The 20888-nt window shown below is 41.5% G+C and overlaps 1 protein-coding gene across 2 annotated transcripts in view; it reads left to right on the plus strand.

The window, feature by feature from the left end:
* mpped2a (metallophosphoesterase domain containing 2a) overlaps nucleotides 1-20888 on the plus strand; it is an 85026-nt gene that overhangs the window by 37600 nt on the left and 26538 nt on the right. For both annotated transcript variants that reach the window (XM_041991324.1, XM_041991333.1), the window contains exon 4: nucleotides 670-895. In XM_041991324.1, the coding sequence (XP_041847258.1) occupies nucleotides 670-895 (226 nt within the window). The remainder of the gene's footprint in view (nucleotides 1-669; nucleotides 896-20888) is intronic.

The raw sequence follows: 20888 nt of genomic DNA on the forward strand, positions 1-20888 counted from the left end.
CCATGTCACTTTCAAAGTCAAATAAGTCCCTTTTCTCCCTCATTCAGATGCTCGGTGCTCATTTTCCACCTAAATGCTTTGAGTTGCTGCCATGTGATTGGGTGATTAGCTATTTGTGGTGTATCTAATAAAGTGGCCAGTGAGTGCATATGAACCTTTGAAACTGAACCATCTGAATTTTGCTCAGATCTTTCAAAGTTTCTGAGTTATGAAACACCTCATTATTTTCATTCTTTTTAAATGATCTGTATGGTGTAGCTGTAGCAAATTAATTTATAGTACATTTGGTTTGTGCAGGTTCCATATACAATCAGGTTTGGAGAGTTTTAATCCTGGTTCGCTGGTTTCAGCATATGACTAATACAATCAGTTTTTGGAGGGAAATTGCCAATATTTTTAGATGAGTCACTTCAGTGTTCCTATATTGGTCAGACTTCAGTTCTAACATATTGATCCAAAGTCCTGGGCTTCAGTTTTGATTCTCCAAATGTTGCTCCAGCTGTACTTCTGCTGCCATTGATCTGATATGATGGTTTGAGAAAAGTATAGTCTTGTTTAAGAGCTCTGAGCTTAAATGATCCAGAGTAAATCTGTTTAATATGAGGATGCACATGTGAATTTGGGACTTTAGCTTACAACTCCTCTGCTGCTTGTCCTCATCTCTTCTAGGTGGCCTCCCGTATGAGTTTAAGGTGGTGATCGCCGGGAACCACGAGCTGACCTTTGATAAAGACTTTATGGCCGAGCTGATCAAGCAGGATTACTACAGATTCCCTTCAGTCTCCAAACTCAAACCAGAGGACTTTGACAATGTCCAGTCACTCCTCACAAACTGTGTGTACCTACAGGACTCGGACGTCACCATAAAGGGTTTCCGGATATATGGGGCACCGTGGTAAGAGCACCTTCCTGTATCTTGCTATCATCCCATTTGCTCGACGACTACCATCACTCTTCTTTTTTGTCACTGAGTCACATTTCTCATTGTGTTGTGGATCCCTGAGGTGAAGGTGTGTCTTCTCCTCTGTCAGATCTGGCTGTTTTCCAGCTCTGCAGTAACTGTCCGCTGCTGTACGCTCTCAGTGAGAGGCCTCTCTTACATGGAGGGTGCAGCTCCCAGCTTGCACGTTCTTTTATGAGCTCAGGACCTTCGCCTGCTCCCTGAGCTTGTGTTACACTGGTGTTTTGACATGGGGTCAAGTGATACGCGTGGTACCGGGACACCTTGTCAATAGCTTTTCAGGTGCTATGTTTTGTTGACTGTGGCGTAAACATCATGCATTTAGGAAACGGGGGCAGATGGGAGTTTTGATCAGACAAGTCGTGATTACAGTAAATTCTCCTTGGAAGAGATTTTGCTATAATTACAAAAATGGGCTTGGTGTCGTTTCTGATTTAACCGATCTATTAAAATAGATTAACAACATTCCCATTCGTTTAGATTTCTAGTTCCTTTTTGGTTCTGTTCTCATTACAGGAGAGACTAACAGCAATAAACTTTACACAGTGAAAGAGTTGATCTTTGGATTTTGTGAATCAGTGTTGGATCATACAGATGAAACTTAGTTTGTATTGGAAAACTTTACATATGTGATTAAATTAAATTAAGGATGCCATAACACTTTTGCCACTTTGAAAATTCTGCTTATTTTTGATCCTGGAATAGAAATATTTTTTTTTCAGAAAGCAGAAGATGCTTTAAACAATGTAATAAAAAACAGATGTAGTAAAATAGGCATAAATTAAAATGGCAGACTTCCTCATAGGAGCACTGTAGCATGAAATCTTGAAATGTATTCAGCTTTCATCATCATAGCAGTGTCTCTATAATTCACCCATCGCTTGAACATTTAAATATGTAGTCTGTTAAAATAAAAAAATATTCTTACAGTTTATTTGTCTTGCAACAATTAACCTAAATTTGACAAAACAATAAGATTTAGATTTTAGAAAAAAAAAACAATTGTATATCTATGGCATGATTGTATTTTGTAATCATTGTACTACTTCTGTAAGTTGTATCATTTCAGGTTGAATCAAAACTGCACATCAGCACAAATCTCTGCAGAGGAAATTATCTTGAACTGATGCTGAGTGTGCTGATGCACTCGTGTCTCTGGGGTTCTTTTTAGTTATGTGATACCTGCTCTTAGCTTTCTTTATCTTTGTGAGATTGCCAAAAAGAAAGAAGCATCTGTAACTGTGTGAACTGCTGCCATCTTACCTTCTCTGCAGCCTGACCTCAGCTCGCCTGCACTGCAGCTGTGTGTGTTTTATGTGACAGTTGAGGTTACAGCTTCCCCTCTCCTGCTGTGACTGTCTCTCTGCTCTCTCTGCACAGTGGACTTAAAATAGCTATTTAGGTTGCACCCTCATCCTTTAGCGGCTATAATTAGCGGGTTTGCAGCCTGGCTTTAGAGGTGGCAGGGTGGAGGCAGATCCCAGCATTCCTCAGACACAGCAGCAGGAAGAAGAGCTTACACTTCCCTCTTTGCCATCCTCCTGTTTGAAAGAGGAAGGATGCTACCCCCTTTCTCCCTGGTGGGTGTTTAGTGTGAGGGCTGGTAAGTGTCTGTTGTGACAGCTGGGGGTCTCATGAGAGGCAGAGAGGACAGCTTGGCCGCTCCCCTCCCACCCCACCTCTCCTCGGCTTCCTCACCTCCTTCACACCCATATGCCACGGTGGCCCGAGGTCTGGCCTGCTTGTCCAGTGTGAGGTCTCACTTAGCCCCGCAGTGACCCCTCACTTCATCAACAGCTCGCTGCCTGTGTGGTTTAGCTCCTCCAAACACGTAGGGATGGTCTGCTGCAGGCCAGGATGCGACAGCATCGCTCAGGAAATGTAGCATGTAACAACCACCTGATAAACGCTGCTGTAGCTGCGGTGGTCTGCTCTGCTGCTGCTTTAAAAACAAATTCACTTCTCATATTAGACTTGCTGGCTGTGAAAAACTGGTTGCTATGATAGATGTCGTCTGGCTAGGACTATATGCAGGACAGCTTTTTGTTTCTTTTTTTTGAAAATTTAAAAATGGATGATGTTGCAGTCCTGCAAAGATGAACAAATCAAATGTCATTCAAAGCTTTTTCATGGCATTTCATTAACATTTTCTTTCCACTCTAACAGGAAATCAGCTGTCTTCTTTGCTCTTTAAAGGCTGTTTACCAAAGAAATGGATTTTTTTTTTCTTTTTAACCATGTTCACCTCCAAATAAAAGATGGAAAAAACTGATTCTTACTTTCAATAAAAACCACACACACTCATGGCCAGTGTGGCATCAGCTGTGGGATTGTAGACTGATGTAAAACCTTGAGTTCAGCATTGAGCTATTGGCATCTTGTGTTTTTGTATCCAGGTGACGTGCAATGGTGCATTTAAGCCAGAATACATGGACAATAACTATTTACCTTCATACGTTTTTGGAGAAATGGACAAATTGCGTAGTGAGACAAAAAGGTCTTTTCATGCTGCCTTTTAAATCAGCTGCACCAGTGTGTTGCATATGTAGACATGTAAAGAGTCCATAACATATTTGAGAGTTGTTTATAATTTAGATTATCAACAACTCTAATTTAGGTTTTAGATTCTGCAAAGTCTCTCTTCAAAACTAGTCTCAATGTTGGTGTTATGCCCATCATCTTCTTTGTCTGGGGTCTTTTGTTTTCTATCAATAGATTCAGATCCAGGTGCATGCATTAGCTGCACACTCCGTCCACACGGTTGCAAATATTTGGGATGCATTGTGTCAGCAGTGGCGAAAGCAGTTGGACCCACATAGACTGGTGTAGCTGGCAAGATTTCAGCCTCATGCACAAGTAAACATAGAAATCTTTAATTAGATTCAACACTGAGGTGTATAAAGACAAATTTATTTAAGTGTAGTTGGCCTCAAGTGGACAAGCTGAAGAAACTGCAGACAACACTGTTGTCTGGACTATCACCAGCAGCACAGTGGAAAACGCAGCTATAAACTACAGTTTTTACAACCACTTTGTTTAATTTTATGCATCTCACTAAAGTAAATGCTCTGTCAGATTTATTGGTCAGATTTCAACAACAAAAGGTTTTGTGGACAAGCAGCAGGTTCATACACCGCAAACTTCTATTTTATTATTAAACGAAGGGAAACATTGTGCTCCATCTGATTTGCAACGCATTGTTTTATCATTTCATCATTAAATGTTTGTGCATTAAAAGTGTGTTATTAGTTTAAATACTGGATCTATGGATCTATTATTGTGTCAGTAATAACCTGCAATGTCTAAAAGTAACAGATTTTTTTCTTAAAGGAAAGTCTGTAGTGGACTTTTTAGGGATAGAGTTGGATTTGAACAAGGTCGGGCTACATCTCTGGCAAAGCTTGCTTTTGTTTTATTTATTTTTTTCTACTGCAATATATGCAAACATTGAAATTATGCCAACAAGTTTCCGTAGTTAATTAATCTCAGTAGAGTATTTGAAAAGCCAGCTATGAAAAAAGAAAGGAGATCCTTCACTGGTGAAGAGAAAATTGCCCCAGATGTTAGAAATGTGAGTGCATCTCCAGCCCGTGGGTTTATCGCTGTTTTAATATATTCACAGATGGGATTTATTCAAAAAGCAAAAGATTACTGTATGTCAGTAATGAGCTGTTTTATGCAACAGTCAGTTAGAAGAGGCAGTTTTTCAGTCTGTCACCTGAACTATTTGCACTCAATTTAATTAATACTTTACTTTAATACTATTAATCTTAACTGTGAAAGTGAAACTTGGAGATAAATGGACAAAGTAATAAATTTATTGATCTTCCTTTGACCATCTATATGAGAAACATCTATAGGATCCTTGAACTTTCAGTAACATATGTGATATAAACTTGCAGTGAATGGGATTTATGTAGTATTTCTCAAGTTGCAACTAAAGACTGTTTAATAGTAATGTGGATTGAAATAGTTTTTTGAGTAATCTTTGAAAAGTCAGACTCTTTTAAATTGTTTTAATAATATTTAAATGATTATTTCTGATGCAGTTTGCAGTGTTTGGGGGGTGGGGGCTGCTCTGGCCTGCTTAACTCCTGTTTGGGAAGGAGAGCTGATGGAGTGAAAGCAGTGTAGCGTGAAAGACACGCAACTTGCACTGTTTAATGGCAGATGCTTAACAGGCCGAATGCCTCAACCTCCTCCCTCACACTCACGCTCTCCTACACACTCGTGCTGTGCAAGGAAGAGCGGGCTTCTGCACCTTGTCAATCAAAGCTCCTTAAAAGGAGCTGAAGGTGTCTAAGTTTGGGATTTTATGCACATTGTTAACCCATGTGCTGCAGGCAAGATTTTATAAGAAAAACTCCAGAGTCTCTGGATTGTATAGTGTGTATCTGAATCTGCTTTTTAACTATATAATCCCAGATATATCTGCTTTGTAACTGCAAAGAAATATTATTATTAGATTTGGTGTGTATGTGTGTTACTGTATAATAAGTTGTCAAAACTGACAAAGAAGAGATTTAATTTATCTAAGAAACAAGCAAAAGAAAAACTTAAGTAAACACCATTTAGGGGTCACACAAACTGAATATTTTGCTTGACAGATTAAATATGGTGACGTGCTATGATGTTTAGCACTTCACAGTAAACCAGTAATGATAAATTATAGATATATATATATAGATAAATGCAATGGTGGATTAATTAGTCATTAGTTAGCACTTAATTAGTAGTTCTTGCAAGTTTTAGCCCCCACATTAGCAGAATGTAGCTTATTTACAGCCACCACTAAATGTCCTGGTTAATGAGTGTCTGCAGTTTCTTGGTAAGCCCTTTAGTTTAGAAAAGTGAAAATGACTGATGTGGCCATGAATTAAAGACAAATACTGAAGTTTGTCAGCCATCTGCAGCTCATATTGCAGAGCAAACGAGTAGCCACATTTGAGTCAAGATGGATTACTGGGTTCAGTGGGAAAGGGAGTTCCCATTCCTGGCAAAAGAAAATGGCATACAGTCTGTTCTGAGATATGAGAGCTCATAATGATGCTGAAATCAGCGCCAGAGGACTTCAAACATACTCATAAGAGGATATATCTATCTGTTGGTTAACCAGAGCCTAAAAGAAATGGAGACAATGTCTCTACTAAAGAGAGGACATCAGTGCAATGACAAATATAATCATTTATAATGGTAAACTTAAACCAATTTGAACATTTCCTTTAAACAGTCTACATACCATCATTTCATGTATCTTTCCAAACTTATCAAACTTATTTAAGGTCATGTTTTTGGTGCTGGAATATGAGGATAACTTAAACTTATGAAACTTACTGTACATACCAGTTTAACTCCACATTTTTGCCATTTAGGGATGAAAACCTGAAGAATTTCTAAATGGAGCTTTTTTGATTTTTGGAGCTACTAATTATCCTTTAAAGGTCCCATATTATACACTTTATTCCCAATCTGAGACCATTCATTAATATCTAAATAAAATATTTCCGCCATGGTATGGACAAATCGACCCTCAGTTTGAGTGCAGCGGCTTCTCTTCACCTCCCTCTTTTTAGCAGCTTCAGAAATGTGCCGTTTATGGTGGGCGGAACCCTGGTGGAGCAGCTCAGCTGTTGGCTCCGCCCATCGCATCGCCCGTCATGAGGTGATTGACAGGTTAGGCCTTAGCGGTTACTAGACGCTGATTACAGCGTAGTGAAGGATAAACAAACGCCGGAACACCGGAACCCATTCCTGAAGAAGTTCGAGCAAGAAGACAAACAGTACAGCTCTTACCTCTCCAGCTGTGTCACGGACAGTTGGTATTGAACCTGGCTTCAGCTTCAAACGGTTGGCGAAGCCTGCTTTCCATGCACCCTTGTTGTGGAAACAGTCCTCTTTGAAATGCTGGCCACAGACATGCAAAACCTTTGGAAGTTTTCCGGGTACATTTCCTCCAAAAATAAAATTAATCCACTCAGTCCTCGTGGGTTCAGTGGATGGAAGTAAAAAAACGTTTTCGTGTTCATTTATGCAGCCACAAACAGAACAGTGCTTCTGTCGCTTAGCCATGTCCGCTAACGAGGGCTTGCCGAAGAGGGAAAAACACTGGGCGCTAGGTGATTTTTAGAGGGCGGGCTTTGAGAGCCGGTAGACGGGTCCATCGCTCTGTGGGGAGTGGTTATTGTCCCTTATGACGTCATAACGTACACGCTTTCAAACAAGCTCATTTCAGCGCTTACTTCCCTAGAGGTGGAGCAGGGGGGAGAGAGAGCGCCTGAAAGAGTTTCACACTTACGGGTCTCCTACACATGCGGGGGGACCAGTATGACTGTTCCAAAACCATTAAAAAGTGAATTTTGCATAATATGGGACCTTTAAGCAACAGTTAAGTTGTGATTTTTTAATATTATGAACTCCTTAACATGCACATTACTGCAATACACTGAGCAGGTTTCTGTAAATATGTAAATACTAAAGCATTGATACGTTCATTTAAGTTTTTTTTGTTTGTTTTTTTTTGCATATTTGTAAGAATACCAGCATGTACTTCCTGACGATCGCCACAGTTATTGTTGTTTTTCTGTGCCATTGTGCTTATTGTTGAAACAACCTCAAGCATTAAACCTGCACTAGTCCCCTCTGGTGACACTACACAGCATAGTTTATTTCAGACCAGTTCATGCAAACAAATGTGATTTACATTTATTTTTTTTTTTTTTGTGGCATTCAGATTGCTTCTAAATGCTTTGATAATGGATGTAAATCTGGCTGATAAGTTGCTGTAGTACACAAAAGTAGTAGTCAAATAACTGGTAATTAATTTCCCTGCATTTGATATACTTAGTACTAAATATGGGTTGATTGATCCAAATTGTGCAGAACTCTCAGTGGGGTTTATGTTAAGCTGTAGCTGCCACAGTGTAAAACACAACACCTTTTTGACCCATCTTTACCCTGCCTCATCTTTTAGCTCAGACCCCTAATCTCACCCTTGTTACTAACTATATAAGGCTCTGTTCACGCTGCTGCTCAAATCCGTTTTTTGCCCATATGTGACTACTATCGGATTTTTTAATGACAGTCTGAACGACACAAATCTGTTTTGTTTTGCCTTTTTTTTTTTCTTTCACATGTGGACCAGGGTGGGATACAAATCTGATCTGTGTCGAAGCGACCTCGGTCTGAAAGGTCATGCCGCATTTCATCCAACTTTGACGTCACAGAAGTGAGACAAACGGCAGAATTCTGCTGAGATGAAAGGGGATCACAGCAATATTGAATCATGGCAATATTGGTCTTTCATTTATTAGTCTGAAATTTTGTTGGTTCCGACTGTGGAAGTACTTCCATCTTGATACACAAACATGTGAAGCCTCCATATTCTGTAAATACTGTGCGATGGCGTGTTTTCACTTTACAACCGTCTACCGTTCACACTTAAGTGGCATGAAGCTCACATTGAAATGACAATATGAACGATCACGTAAAAAAAAAAAAAAAAAAAAAGTTGGATTTGAGCACTAAGACCGATAGTGTGAACGTAGCCTAACTGTGGCCCTGACCAAGCATCAATCAGAGGTAGAGCAGAGCCGTGGCTGCACTGCAAAAAAGAGGTTAGAAGTTACTAAAATCATTACTCACTTTAGATTTGTAAAACTTTTTAATTTAAAGGTTTTATCCTGGAGAAGATGTTACAGCACCAATGTTAGGTAACTTTGTTTTCTTCAATTCAGGCCTGGATTCATTAGCTGGTAGTCAGTATTTTAAACTAATTCTAGTTATTTTAACTAATCAAGTTAAAAAGCAAATTGTACAGATCTAAAAGTCACTGCAGTGATTTGCTTTTCCAGGATTTTCAGTGTGAATATTTTCTACATTTTGTTTGCTTTCTTACATTGCTTTCTTTGTAAACAGTATTTCTTTTATACTGAGTGAGTAGTTTAAAACACACCGTTTAAGCTGTGGGAGTCTGTGATGGACATTCTCAATGCTGGTGATGAAAATAAGCATGTAGCTCATACTCTCATGCACACACTGGGCTGAGATGTCAGTGCTGAGGAGATGACTGCCGGCTGGTCACAGATTAGTGAGGAATCCTGCAGGTTTTGCTGCCTGAGATAAGCCGTGCTGACTGACTCAGAGCAGGAAGAGAGACCCGCTCTTTCCTTCTTCTCTCTCTAACAATGAATCTATTTTGTGATTCTGGTCTTGACCACAACTTAACTCTCTGGTCGAAGGTTAAACTGTTGCTGGTCCCTCTGTTCCCTTCTCCTTGATCCTCCCAGCCCTCTTTTTTCCTTCTCTGCAGGCCACTGGGGAGTCTCTTTTTTCCTCTCATTCCATCCTCCTGTCATAATTCTCCTTCCTTATCCATTCTTTTCTTCTTTCAATTCTCTTCTGTCATATTAATGAATTTTCCTTCGTACATGTTCTCTTCTTTCTTTGCAGAACCAACTCTGTTACATCTACAGCAACAATACAAGACTCGCCATTTGCTTAGTTTATTTTAAAGCGAATCAAGTCGGCTGGCTCAGATGTGTATGTGTTCATGCATTTGTGTGTGCATGTGGCTCCCAGAGGCAGCAGATTAAATCCAAGTGCCCTCATTTGACTCTCTGAAGCTCACCTCAGGGGAAACCCAGAGGGCCAAATGCAGATTTGTCATTTGCAGATTTTAGTTTTATTCATGTATTCATTTCTCACTGCAAAGGTCAGCTTTGTGTGTGTGTGTGTGTGTGTGTGAGAGAGAGAGAGAGTGAGAGGTAGTATTGCACAATGGTGTTAGAATATAGGCGCATTTATTCTCAGTTGTTTTCATTATAAGGAGGGCATAGATCTGTGCAGTTTGTTTTCTCCTGGACTCCCCTCATCAGCCTCCTCTACTCATTTCTGTCTGCACTATATGGACACCTCTTCCACGTTCTAACACCAGATGGATTTCCACCCACGTGTTTTCATGCACTTTTTCAGTTTTAGCATAAAAACAACTAAGTGAAAAGGCAGTTTAAAAAAAACACAAATCTTGTATGTGAAGTGGAAGAGCTGGTGTATTGATGAAACAAACTGACAAGTGCATTGGAAACAGATTAAGCAAAGCATACATGAAGCATGTGAGGTTAAATTGTTCTTTTCTGTTTGTTGCTTTCCTGCAGGGTGTTGCTTAACTCTGTTCTGCAGAGTTCATATTTTCACTCAGCTCCTGAACTACGCTTTACCCTTTTTTCATTTTCTTTATTGCATGTTAAGGTTTGACTTCTGCTCTCTTTTTTTTTGCAAATAAGTATTGGCACCCAGCCAAAATATAAGGGTCATTATCTGGCTGAACAAGCTTTAACATAATGGCATAAGATCAAAATCATCTGTTTGCTTTTGACAAAGCACTAAATTTGGATCAAAACTTACTTGTGACACTGTTTGATTTAATTCGCCTGCACAAAGTTCTTTTCTTAACCCAAAACCTTTGTGTGAATTTTACTTTACAAATGGGTTTTGTCTCTTAATTTGAGATGAATCCCTGCAGCTAAATCTCCACCCAGAAGACAGGAGACTGTTGTGGCAGTATATTAATGCCTATGGTTTTAGAGTGAGATGCTCAGCAGTCACACATGGATGTTTAGGTATTGATATATTTTATCATGCTGTCTATGACAGGAAGAAAACCTGCTTTGCTACCCCCCCAGCCCCACCCCCATTTGCCTCTTTTCTCTCAGGAAATGGCCTTTTGTTGAACTAACATCCTTGTGTTGTTAAAGTAGGACCACCCCTGACCTCTTCACGCATTCACACACTCATACGTGTGTAATCTCTGGGGAAAAGAAGCTTAAAAATACCGACTGGGGGAGAATATGAAACATGCTTAATTAATTGCTCATTAAATCTTTCTGCTTGATACTAAAAACACACAGTTACAACAAATTGTCTTCATTATAAACAGACCTTCACATAAAAAAATGACCCACATTTTATCTATATTTGTGTGCAAAAAATGATGCAGACTGCCTGTCTACATCAGCTTTTCTATATGTATGCACTTATCTTTAATTGTAATTGGCACAACAGAATTTATCTTTGCCCCATTAACCAGTTCTCTTCAGATATTTAAGTTCTCATACAGCATTAACACGATTTAATTTAATAATGATTTAAAAAGCGTCTTTAATATCACAGACTTTGAACAGCTTGATAGCTCAAGAGAAAGAGAATAGAAGCATTTTAACTTTGTTTGTTCACGTCGCTGAGGTCTGGCATTTGTGTCGTCTGCTTTTAGCTTAATCACCCCTAAGTCACCTCTTCGTCGGCGCCAGCCTCTGTCAGTTTGTGTTGGCTGTCTGCCCACCACTCGCTCTCTATCTCTATCACACACACATATACACACCGGTTCTCTGTCAGAGGGTGAACACATGGCAGCTTTACCTCCGAAGGGGCAATGAGCTCTGACAAATGTCCATCACCAAAAGTCAAGGGCTTCATAGTCACTCTATGCAGAGTGAAAGAAAGAGGGCATGGTTCATTTAAAAAAAAAACAAAAAAAAACAGCCATTAAAATGACCCTCAATGTCAACAGATGTATTCATTTATATTTTTTTATTTGCTGGTTGAGAACATCTTGTTAAAAACAGAGATACTGAGAACACTGCAGACTGCAAGCCTATGAAAAAGCCCTTTCACACAGCACATTTAAGGCAAAGCTTTGCTGCACATCATCAACTTGTTTTTAAGCTATGTATGGAAATGAAATCTGTTCTGCATGAAGGGAAACAGTAGTAGCTTATTCAGGACGTCTTTTTTGCACTGATATATCATGATTGATAATTACAAAGTTTAGCATTTGCAGCTCAATGTTGCTGTGTGTAAATGGATTACTGACCTGAACTTGAACTGTTTTTGGTTTCAGGTGGCAGTAAGTTGAAGCCAGTGATGTGTAATGCTTTCCAGACAACTAAAAATTGTTAGTCACAGAACCAGATTAAACCAACATGAAGCATACTCATGATAAAGTCATATAAGGCATTAAAACTTTAGGTTATTTCATAACCCCGGTTCTCTGAGTAATATGAGCGAGATGTCTCACCATGGGATGCAAGCCTCTCTGCAGCCCTCAGAAGCATTAATCTAATTACGCCAACCCTGATTGGCTGATGAACGTGTGAACGTATCCATCCGCATCACGTAGTGCAATCTGCCTTAAATAGCTCATGCGGACGAACCAACTCATTCAAGATAAGCACCTCTTCTCACTCGCCCCAGCAAGAAGGGTTGTCTGGTGAGACATTTCGCTCATATTACTCAGAGAACCGGGGTTATGTAAATAACCTAAAGTTCTCTTTCATAATATTCCGCTCGATGTCTCACTATGGGATGTGGTAGTTCCTGTATTGCCAGACAAGCTTATCTAGCGTCCACCAACCCACCGGGAAAAGAACTCCGATCCGTTCAGGACAGCAAAACCGGCGGGGCTGCAACAGGAGCCGAGAGCTTCTTGGACCAGCCGTCCCGACCGGGCAGAAGAGGTGGGGTGGACTGGGGCCTTTGCTGTTTGGGTATCTTGAAATGCGAAACCTGAGAAACAGCTGGCGTGAAGGTTTTGCGCTTCACAGGCGGAGAGGGACTAAGAGGCTTCCGAGGGAGGCAGAGCTGGAGAGCTTCATCCTCCTTCTTCTTGGCTTCACAACGCCGTTGCATTGAGGCCAATGCAGAGCCAAAAACCCCTCCGGGACAATGGGCATGTCCAGCATCTCATCCTTCTCCCTATCCGACAGGTTGGCGAGGTTCAGCCACCGCGCCCGTTCCTGCAGCACCATAGTTCCCAGTGCTCTGCCCGTGGCTTGAACTGCACAGCGTTGGACGCGGAGACATAGGTCGGTTATGACCGGAATCTCCTCCCACGTTGCTGGGTCCTGTGTTTGTCCAAAATCCTCGCACAACTCGGCTTGGTAAGCAGTGGGCAGGGAGAGGACATTAAGCGCCCGGGCCGAAAGCGCAGCCGCCTTATAAACCTTCTCGGTCAGGATCAACTGAAAACGGTTAGACTTAGACGGCAGGCTGGGACTCCTGGAGGACACTGCCGACAGCCAGGGGTGGAGGTGGGCTGCAACGAGTGGCTCCTATGGAGCCATACGGAGCAGGCCCAGGCTCTCCATCACCTACAGCTACAACCGCGGGCCAGGGGACAGCCAGTTGGGAAGAACTGGTGTGCCACCCTCGTCTCCATCCCGAGAAGCAATGGAGGCCGCATGCTGTGCAGCATGGGTAGGAGTGATGAAGACGTTGTCCTCCTCTTCATCCTCTGAAATGAGTAGGTTTGAGGCGTCATCTTCGTCTTCCCCGTAGACCAAGTCCAGGACGGCTTCCTCCGGCGGGGGATCCGCGGCTACGTCGAGCAGGGAGCCCCAGCTGGCGCCAGCCTCCGGTACCACCACCGCAGCAGCTCCCTTCTCCTGCCCTTCTTTGACCTCAGCACCGGCGGAGGGGAGATAGGGGTCCTGTCCAGACAGGCTAACCTGGCGGGCTAGCCGTCTGCGGAGACTCTTCACGGTGAACACCGAACAGTGTTGACACGAGCCGGGAACATTGATGGCCAGTCGGGCGTTTTCCAGCCCCAGGCAACTCGAGCAGACCCGGTGTGGGTCTCTGCTTGATATTTTGTTCCCGCAGGGACGAGCCGCAGAGTCTCCGAGCCCTCTGGTATGAGGGGTTTTAGCCTCCAGTCCTCATGAGCTGGTGTGCAGGCAGGGAGTCGAGGCAGCTAGCTGGTGTGCTAACCGTGGGGAGGCCAAGAAATTAGCTGGTGTGCTAACACTCAGTGCTCGAAATGCTGTGATGGGGCGACAAGAGTAGTGCGACCAAACCGTGGAGGGGCAAGGAAGCACTATGGTCTGGTGTGACCAAAAGAGCCAAGAGTCCAAGCTAGGTAGCGCTCGGCTACCGAAGCCAAGGATAAGTCTGTGAACAGTTAAGCTAGCTAGCCGTGGACGCGAGATATGCTCGAAGTGAGTTGGTCCGTCCACATGAGCTATTTAAGGCAGATGGCACTACGTGATGCAGACTGATACGTTCACACGTTCATCAGCCAATCAGGGTTGGCGTAATAAGATTAATGCTTCTGAGGGCTGCAGAGAGGCTTGCGTCCCATAGTGAGACATCGAACAGAATATTATGAAAGAGAACTGAGCAATAACATTTTTTCAACAAACATTTCTGAACTTTTGCATTTCAGCCCTGCAAACTATCACTTGTAAGCTTTATTTGATTTCACTCCTTCCTTTAATTAAATTTATATACACAGTTGACACTTGTTTAATACAGATTTTCTTAAATTAAAGCCATACGCATGGTTTTAAAGGCATATCAAAATTTGTTTTTTATGTGGGAGGGAAAAAAAACTTGTTTCTAATAAATGGAAACTGAAATTACAAACAAAGGTTTTATTTGGCACCAGTGTGAATTACAGCCATGTTTCAGAATTAAAGAGTAAATGATTCATTGTTGTTAGATCACAACACCTTTGCTTAATGGTGCACAAAATAGAAATTGTCAAGCATCTGTTAATGGGACCAGATTGTGGTGGATGCTCCAACTGCTTGTATGTTTTGTTGTCAGAGCGTTGGTGCAGCTGCAGGTGTTTTTGTCAGGTTACAGATGCAGGGAGGTTCATGCTGTGTGGAGCCTCTTGCAGCTGCAGACTCGATGGGAAAAGGAAATGTGTAGCTGGAGGTTTGTTCTTGCAGGCCATCCAGGTCAGCAGCTGTAGGTTGTAGGTGCTTTTGTGTGTAAAATGTGTCTGTGTGTGTGTGTCAGGGGAGTGAATGAGAGGGTTAAGTGATGAATTTGTCATTGCGCTCTTGCTCACAGCTTTCCCTGCTAAATGACGCACCCTGCACACACACGCTCTCACAAACAGCCAAATGTGCTCATGCTCTCAACGACATGTTTGTCAAATTGTGATTATGCAACCAAGAAACATAAAAATTCAAATATGAATATATCTTACCAGTACACACCAATTTTGCATCTTTATTAATGTGTGTTAATACAGACAAACAAAAAAAGTTTCATGTCTCCCTGAGTTTTACTGCTGCGTCTCCCAGTCCGATCCGAGGTGAGGCCCCAATATGTCAGAAAGAGAGTGATGGGTCTTCATTTAATAAAGCTCTTCTCCACAGGCTCATGTTCATCATTCACCTGCTGGGCAGGCGTAGGTCTGCCACACAGCAACCAGCAGCTCCATCAAATGCTGATGGGCCTGGAAAAGGGCTGATGCAGCCAAATTCCTGCTGAGGATCCAGGCCACAGTGCACTGGAAAAAATACAACTAAAAGAATCTAGTTCAGGTCATTTTTTCCGGCTGTCACTCATGTAAAGGTGGTGTTGGGTGAGAAATGGTTATCATTTTTTGTTTAAATGCAGTCCCACTCAAGGTTAGTTAAGATGACAGGGGACTGACTCCATGACTTGACAAGACGACACTCCTCGTGGCGTCTTTGAATCTTTTTGGAAGTTGTTGGAAAACGTTATAAAAAGGGCAGGCGGGATGAATAATGTCACCTTCCATAGAACAGAAGTGATACTGTAACAGTCTCTAAGCTGACGTCTTCAAGAGCCACCAAAACTTATATTTAGTTGCAAGCATATGACGTTTTTATGATTTATTCAGTGTAGTAAACATAGGAGCATAACTCTACTCCTGGTAGGACGTATTGTCTAGACCCCGCACGCAGCAAGGAGTCTGGCTCAAGATGGGACAGTTTGGTTTGGTAAAACCTGTGTAAAAACTCTGCTGTGTATCACAGCCAAACGCACCCTTACCTGGTAGGCAGGTATAAGCCTGATAGCAATAGCTGCGCCCGCTATGTAATAGCGTGACGTCATAGCGGTGTGACGCAAACACAAGACACTGAAGTAAAGGATGAGAATGGTGGACATCCAGCCGTTTGTGTTCTTTCTTCATGGCATGTATCTTTAAACAACAAGAAATTCAGCATACATTTAAACATGGCGCTCTTCCTGCTTTGTTTTTATAGCCGAGTCACATGGGCAGAGACGATTCTTAAAACACAACCAGTGGATTGCGGCGTGTCCAGCTGCACCTTTTAGGGTCAGACTGGTAACACTGAGACCCCAACGTAAGGGTCCCAGAAAAGAGGGAAGGTTGAATTGGTACAGCTTGAATCGTGTATTCTCGTACCTTCCCATTTGCCTGTTTATTGAAAAACAAAAAAAAGAAAATGTTAACTGTCCCGAGCCTGACTTTCTGCAGCTTAGGGATGGTGATCTTGTAAATCTTGGCAGCATTAAGCTGCCTTACAACATGAATGTATCAAAACTGACACATAAAAATGTATTGTTAGTGGTTGTCACTGGTTTAGGAAACTTAAACACCACATCTCTTCCAAGAAAGAGGGGGGGGAATGAGCCTTTTTACTTTACTTTTTCTTTGATCAGTTCCATTTCATATGAAGGCATTGTGGGATTTATGGTAATTGGTGATGGATTCATTAAATGAGATCTAAGTTATTTAGGGTTTTTTTTATTTATAAATTTCCTGAGGATTTGGATTGTATTATTTTTGTTTGTCAGGGGACTGAGGACATTATTTTAAGTCTTCCATCTTTTTTAAGACAATTTAAGTCACCTTTGAGGTTTTTCAACCTGTGCTATAAAACAGGCTCGGACTCTTTTTATTTATTTGTTTATGCTCTGTACATATAAATAGTAATATGTGCAAAAAAGTTTTTCTGTTGCGGCTTTGTCGGACTGTGGTCACAGTACAAAGAGCTTTCAGCTGGAAAGTCTGTGTCTTCGAGACTTGATAGGAAAAATTAAACTGGACAAAAAGCTTTATATACTTGTGTGATCAAACGTTTGGAAGTCTTTTAAAGAAAATGTACATTAAAAGTACAAATAACAGCCTCAGGAGAAGTCTTGACATAGCAGGAACTTTTAACCTGATGTTCCAGTCAGAAGGTGATTATTCTTTGTGTCCACGTTTTGATTTAGAGTAAATGTTCCGAACTGGCAGCTATGACTCACTCGGCTCTTTTCACCCAAGATGGTCTCTATTTTTTATCTGGAAGCCCTTGATTTTCTCCACAAGTGTGAGAAATGCCAACCATCTGTGGCTGCGAGACATTAGCAGGAGGCTAAAAGGAGATGCATCTCATATTAAACTAATTTTGTTGCAGTGTGAACAGACATCGACGTCTTTCTTTCCGCGAATCAATTAGTTTCCAGGTTTTTGTTACAAACTGAGTTTAGTTAAGTTGGGGCTGTTTTTATTATAATGGAGGTTGTGCCGGATCTTTATATGATAAGCATGTATTGGTTAGTTTCATTTATATGTTTTTGTCCGTTTCAGAGTCGAAACACAAAAGAGAATCTGTTTATCATTTTCAGTTAATAGCTGACTTCATGCCTTCAGAGTTTTAGATAAAAAATCCAAATAATATTTTATTGAAAGGCATCAAATAAAGAATCTTTTGTTTTGGTTTGACTTATTCTACTGCTGTGTAAAATATGCATTCTTCAGCGGTGAAGTAAACATGTAAATCAAGTCCTGGTTTTTATTTACTTCTCTGGCTGAGAGGAGATGGGTGCTTAATTCTGGCTGCCAGTAGTTTCTCGTGGTCAGAAAGCTAAAAGGAAAAACAAGAGACCCTGGACTTGCTCTAGATGAAGTTGTGTGATTACGCTGTTTTCTCGTCTCCCCTGCAGCATGCACCGTCTGACCTCCAGGGCGACATGCTGCTACAACTCTGACCAGTAAACAAGAGGCCAAAGAGTCCGTGTGACACCAGTTTACAACCCTGGTTCTCTTGTACTCGACCAAATCCATCAAAAACCGACTGAGTGGGTGGTGATAAATGTTTCTTCAGTGCAGTTCTTCTCACTTGTGCCACACCAGCATCCTCAAAAGCCTCTCTGTATCTGAAGAAAACACACTAAGGTCCCGTTCTGCTTCTTTCTTAAAGGACAGGCATGCAAAGGTCAACAGGGTTTCTTTGTTCGGGTGAGCAGATAGGATCATTCATATGAGAGGTACACAGGGAATTCACGTCTCTTTCTTCCGTATTTCTTCTTCTTCTTCTTCCTGTGACATGTTTGGCCCTCAGCTAATGGCCTTCAGAGCGATGTCCCTGTTCTTTCATTTTGCTGAAAGGACTCTGAAGTGCGAGTTTCCTATAGATGTTCTGTCATTGTTTAAAAGCCTTTCCTCTTCCTCCCCTCCCTCCTTCTCTTTTTTCTTCTCCTTCTAATCTTTCTCCCCCATGTTATTGAAGGGATAAATGCTCAGAGGCGGGCTCTTTATGTTTCTTTTTATTTTTTTGTTCCTTACGAAGACAAAACTTGGGGATGTATAAGTACGATGAAGGGAAATGGAGAAAAGGGCTAAGGAGGAAGAAAAAGAAGCAGAGGCTGGTGGGGGAGGATGGCAAGTTGAGCTGGTGGGGGAAGGGAAAGGGAGGCTGGTGGGGGTGCCCTGCCTTTCAGACCGTTTCACAGTGGTTGGATACCTGCTCGTTTCGGTGGTTGCGTGGTGACCTTTGACCCTAGGACTGGCGGGCCTCAGTGTCAGCGTCGGCTTTAATTAGAAAGCCACACGACTTGACGCTCTGCAGAGCTGATTCTCCACTGCAAACGCTCCGATTCAGACTGGACCAGGCAGAAGGGACGACAGATGCACGTAATGACTGACAAACACACACAGAGGGTGAGATCATCTACTTCCCAAAGACAGGACCCCAAAAGAAGGGTTGGGGATCAGTTCTAGTTCAACAAAACGTCTTCAAATTCCAATCTGATTTTCATTTTTGTCATCAAACCAAAATCAGTTTATAAATAAAACTGTCAATTTCTATAAAGTTTTAGAAGCATTATCATTGGTATTTTTTGTATCAAAGAGTATGAATGGACAGGACACAGAAATTAAGATAAGATATAGTGTTTTATTGTGTAAGAAACACTTCGACTGTCCAGTAAGGAAGATAAAATATTGAACTATACGCTTTATTTCTTCTGCCAAGCAAGCACTCTTACAGGGCTTTATCAGTGATGCTTGCTAGTCTGTGACCAACACTGTGCCAAACACTACCAAGTCATATTTCATGAAAGAGCATAGCATTTCATGAGCTTACGTTTTGTTTTTTTTAAGTTAATATCAGGATTTTGGCCTTGGTAAAGGATGCACCCTCGAACAAATCTGTACTGTTTGGCTCAGAGGAATTGAGCCCTTTTAGGATGTACTGACTTACAGCACTGTGTTCCTCAGACTTCACCTCAATGCTGGGAGCTGCTTTGTGAATCCAGGTGTTAAGTGTGGAGTTTGTGACGGCAGCGTTGCAAGCTCAGTCAGAGCTATGAAGATGTCATCGTCCTCAGATCCGCTCATGTTGCAAGTTATAAGATCCTAAATGCCGTCAGCATGTTGAAAAGACACAAGACAGAAAATAGTTCTTGCATTGCGAAATTCTGAAAAAGTAAAATAAATAAAAAATTTAAGCTCTCAAAACCATTGTTTCTTCAGTTAGATGAAAAACATGTGATTTAAATAGCATTTTAATAAGACATGTCGACTTGAGGTCATTAAAAGTGGCAAAATGTCTTGAATTCTCACTATAACAGTCTACAGCATTGCAGTGTTGGACATGCTTCAGTCAATAACTTGATTATCCTCCCTTGAATGTATACCTGGACCTAAGCTTCTGGTTACTGGTTGGGCTTGTTTTTCTGTGCATACAAACATAAGTTGCATTGTGATGCAGGCAAGCTATTATCACAAGGTTCAAGGTTGTAGTCATTTTATTAAGTTTCCCTGTTAGCTAAGAGAAATCCTTGCTGCTTTCCAGCTTTTTGTGTCCTCTTACCTGCAACCTCCTTTAGCTCGCAGAACCGTGGCTTTAACTTGTTTACTGTGGAAGTGAAATTACCTACCATTAAACCTTTGCAGGAATCTGCTTCTTCCGCAAGTGTTGTCTGCAAAGGTGACAAAGTGAAACTAGAATACCTGAAAAGAATAACACATTAAGAATGTATGGTGTTTGTTTTTTTTTTTCTTCTTCTTCTTCTTCTTCTTTTCTTTTTCTAAAACAATATTTCTTTCTCACCAAAATATTTTCTCAGACTTTGGGGTGAAATGATTCGTTTTGTCATTCAGCAGTAGCTGAAAGATAAAGTCTGACAAGAAACCTGGACACCCTGGTGTAGCCCTTTTAATTAAAGCAGGAAAGGATTGTTGTCAAGCAAATGTACTGTGATGTGAGAGAGGGAGAATGGGCGCAGGATGAAAGAAAAGCCGGTGTTAGGAATACAGTGGGGGATTAAAGACAGTGAGCGAGTGTTACAGACCCCTGGCCAGCTTGCTGCTGTAATGAACATTAGGGCTGCGGCATAAATTTAATGACCTGTGAAACAAACAGCGAGGCTCAGACCAGTGCCTCTGAATGCAAAGTGGCTCTATTATTAATACCAGCTCAGAGATGCCACCGTGTAAACACACTGTTAGTCTGTTTCCCCTATGAGGCCCGTTAACCACAAGACAGTCATGTGATGGCAGCGCACGGGCTCGTTGCAGCTTTCTGAAACAGGGTCACATCTCTTTGTACCTGCAGAATTAATGGAACATCACCCATTAACAATGTATCTGCACTAACTGGATATGAATAACTCTGCAGCTAATGGCTCCTCAGGTTAGTCACCTTGATAATAAATAGCTTAGCGGTGGGGCAGGTGAGGAAGTGGTAATAAATGGGTTCTGTGCAGCTCACAATTTAACAGGTTAGCAAATGCAAATGAATTGCAGAGTTCATCCTCCTGTGTTTGGACATGTTATTAATTTGCACACAGCGTGGTGAAAGAATAGTTTCTGCTACGAGCTAGCAATTTATGAAACTCATTCAAAATGTTTTCTTTTTGAATTGCAAAATTTAAATAA

This window comes from Melanotaenia boesemani, chromosome 1 (genome assembly GCF_017639745.1).
Source record: "Melanotaenia boesemani isolate fMelBoe1 chromosome 1, fMelBoe1.pri, whole genome shotgun sequence".
Lineage (NCBI taxonomy): Eukaryota > Metazoa > Chordata > Actinopteri > Atheriniformes > Melanotaeniidae > Melanotaenia > Melanotaenia boesemani.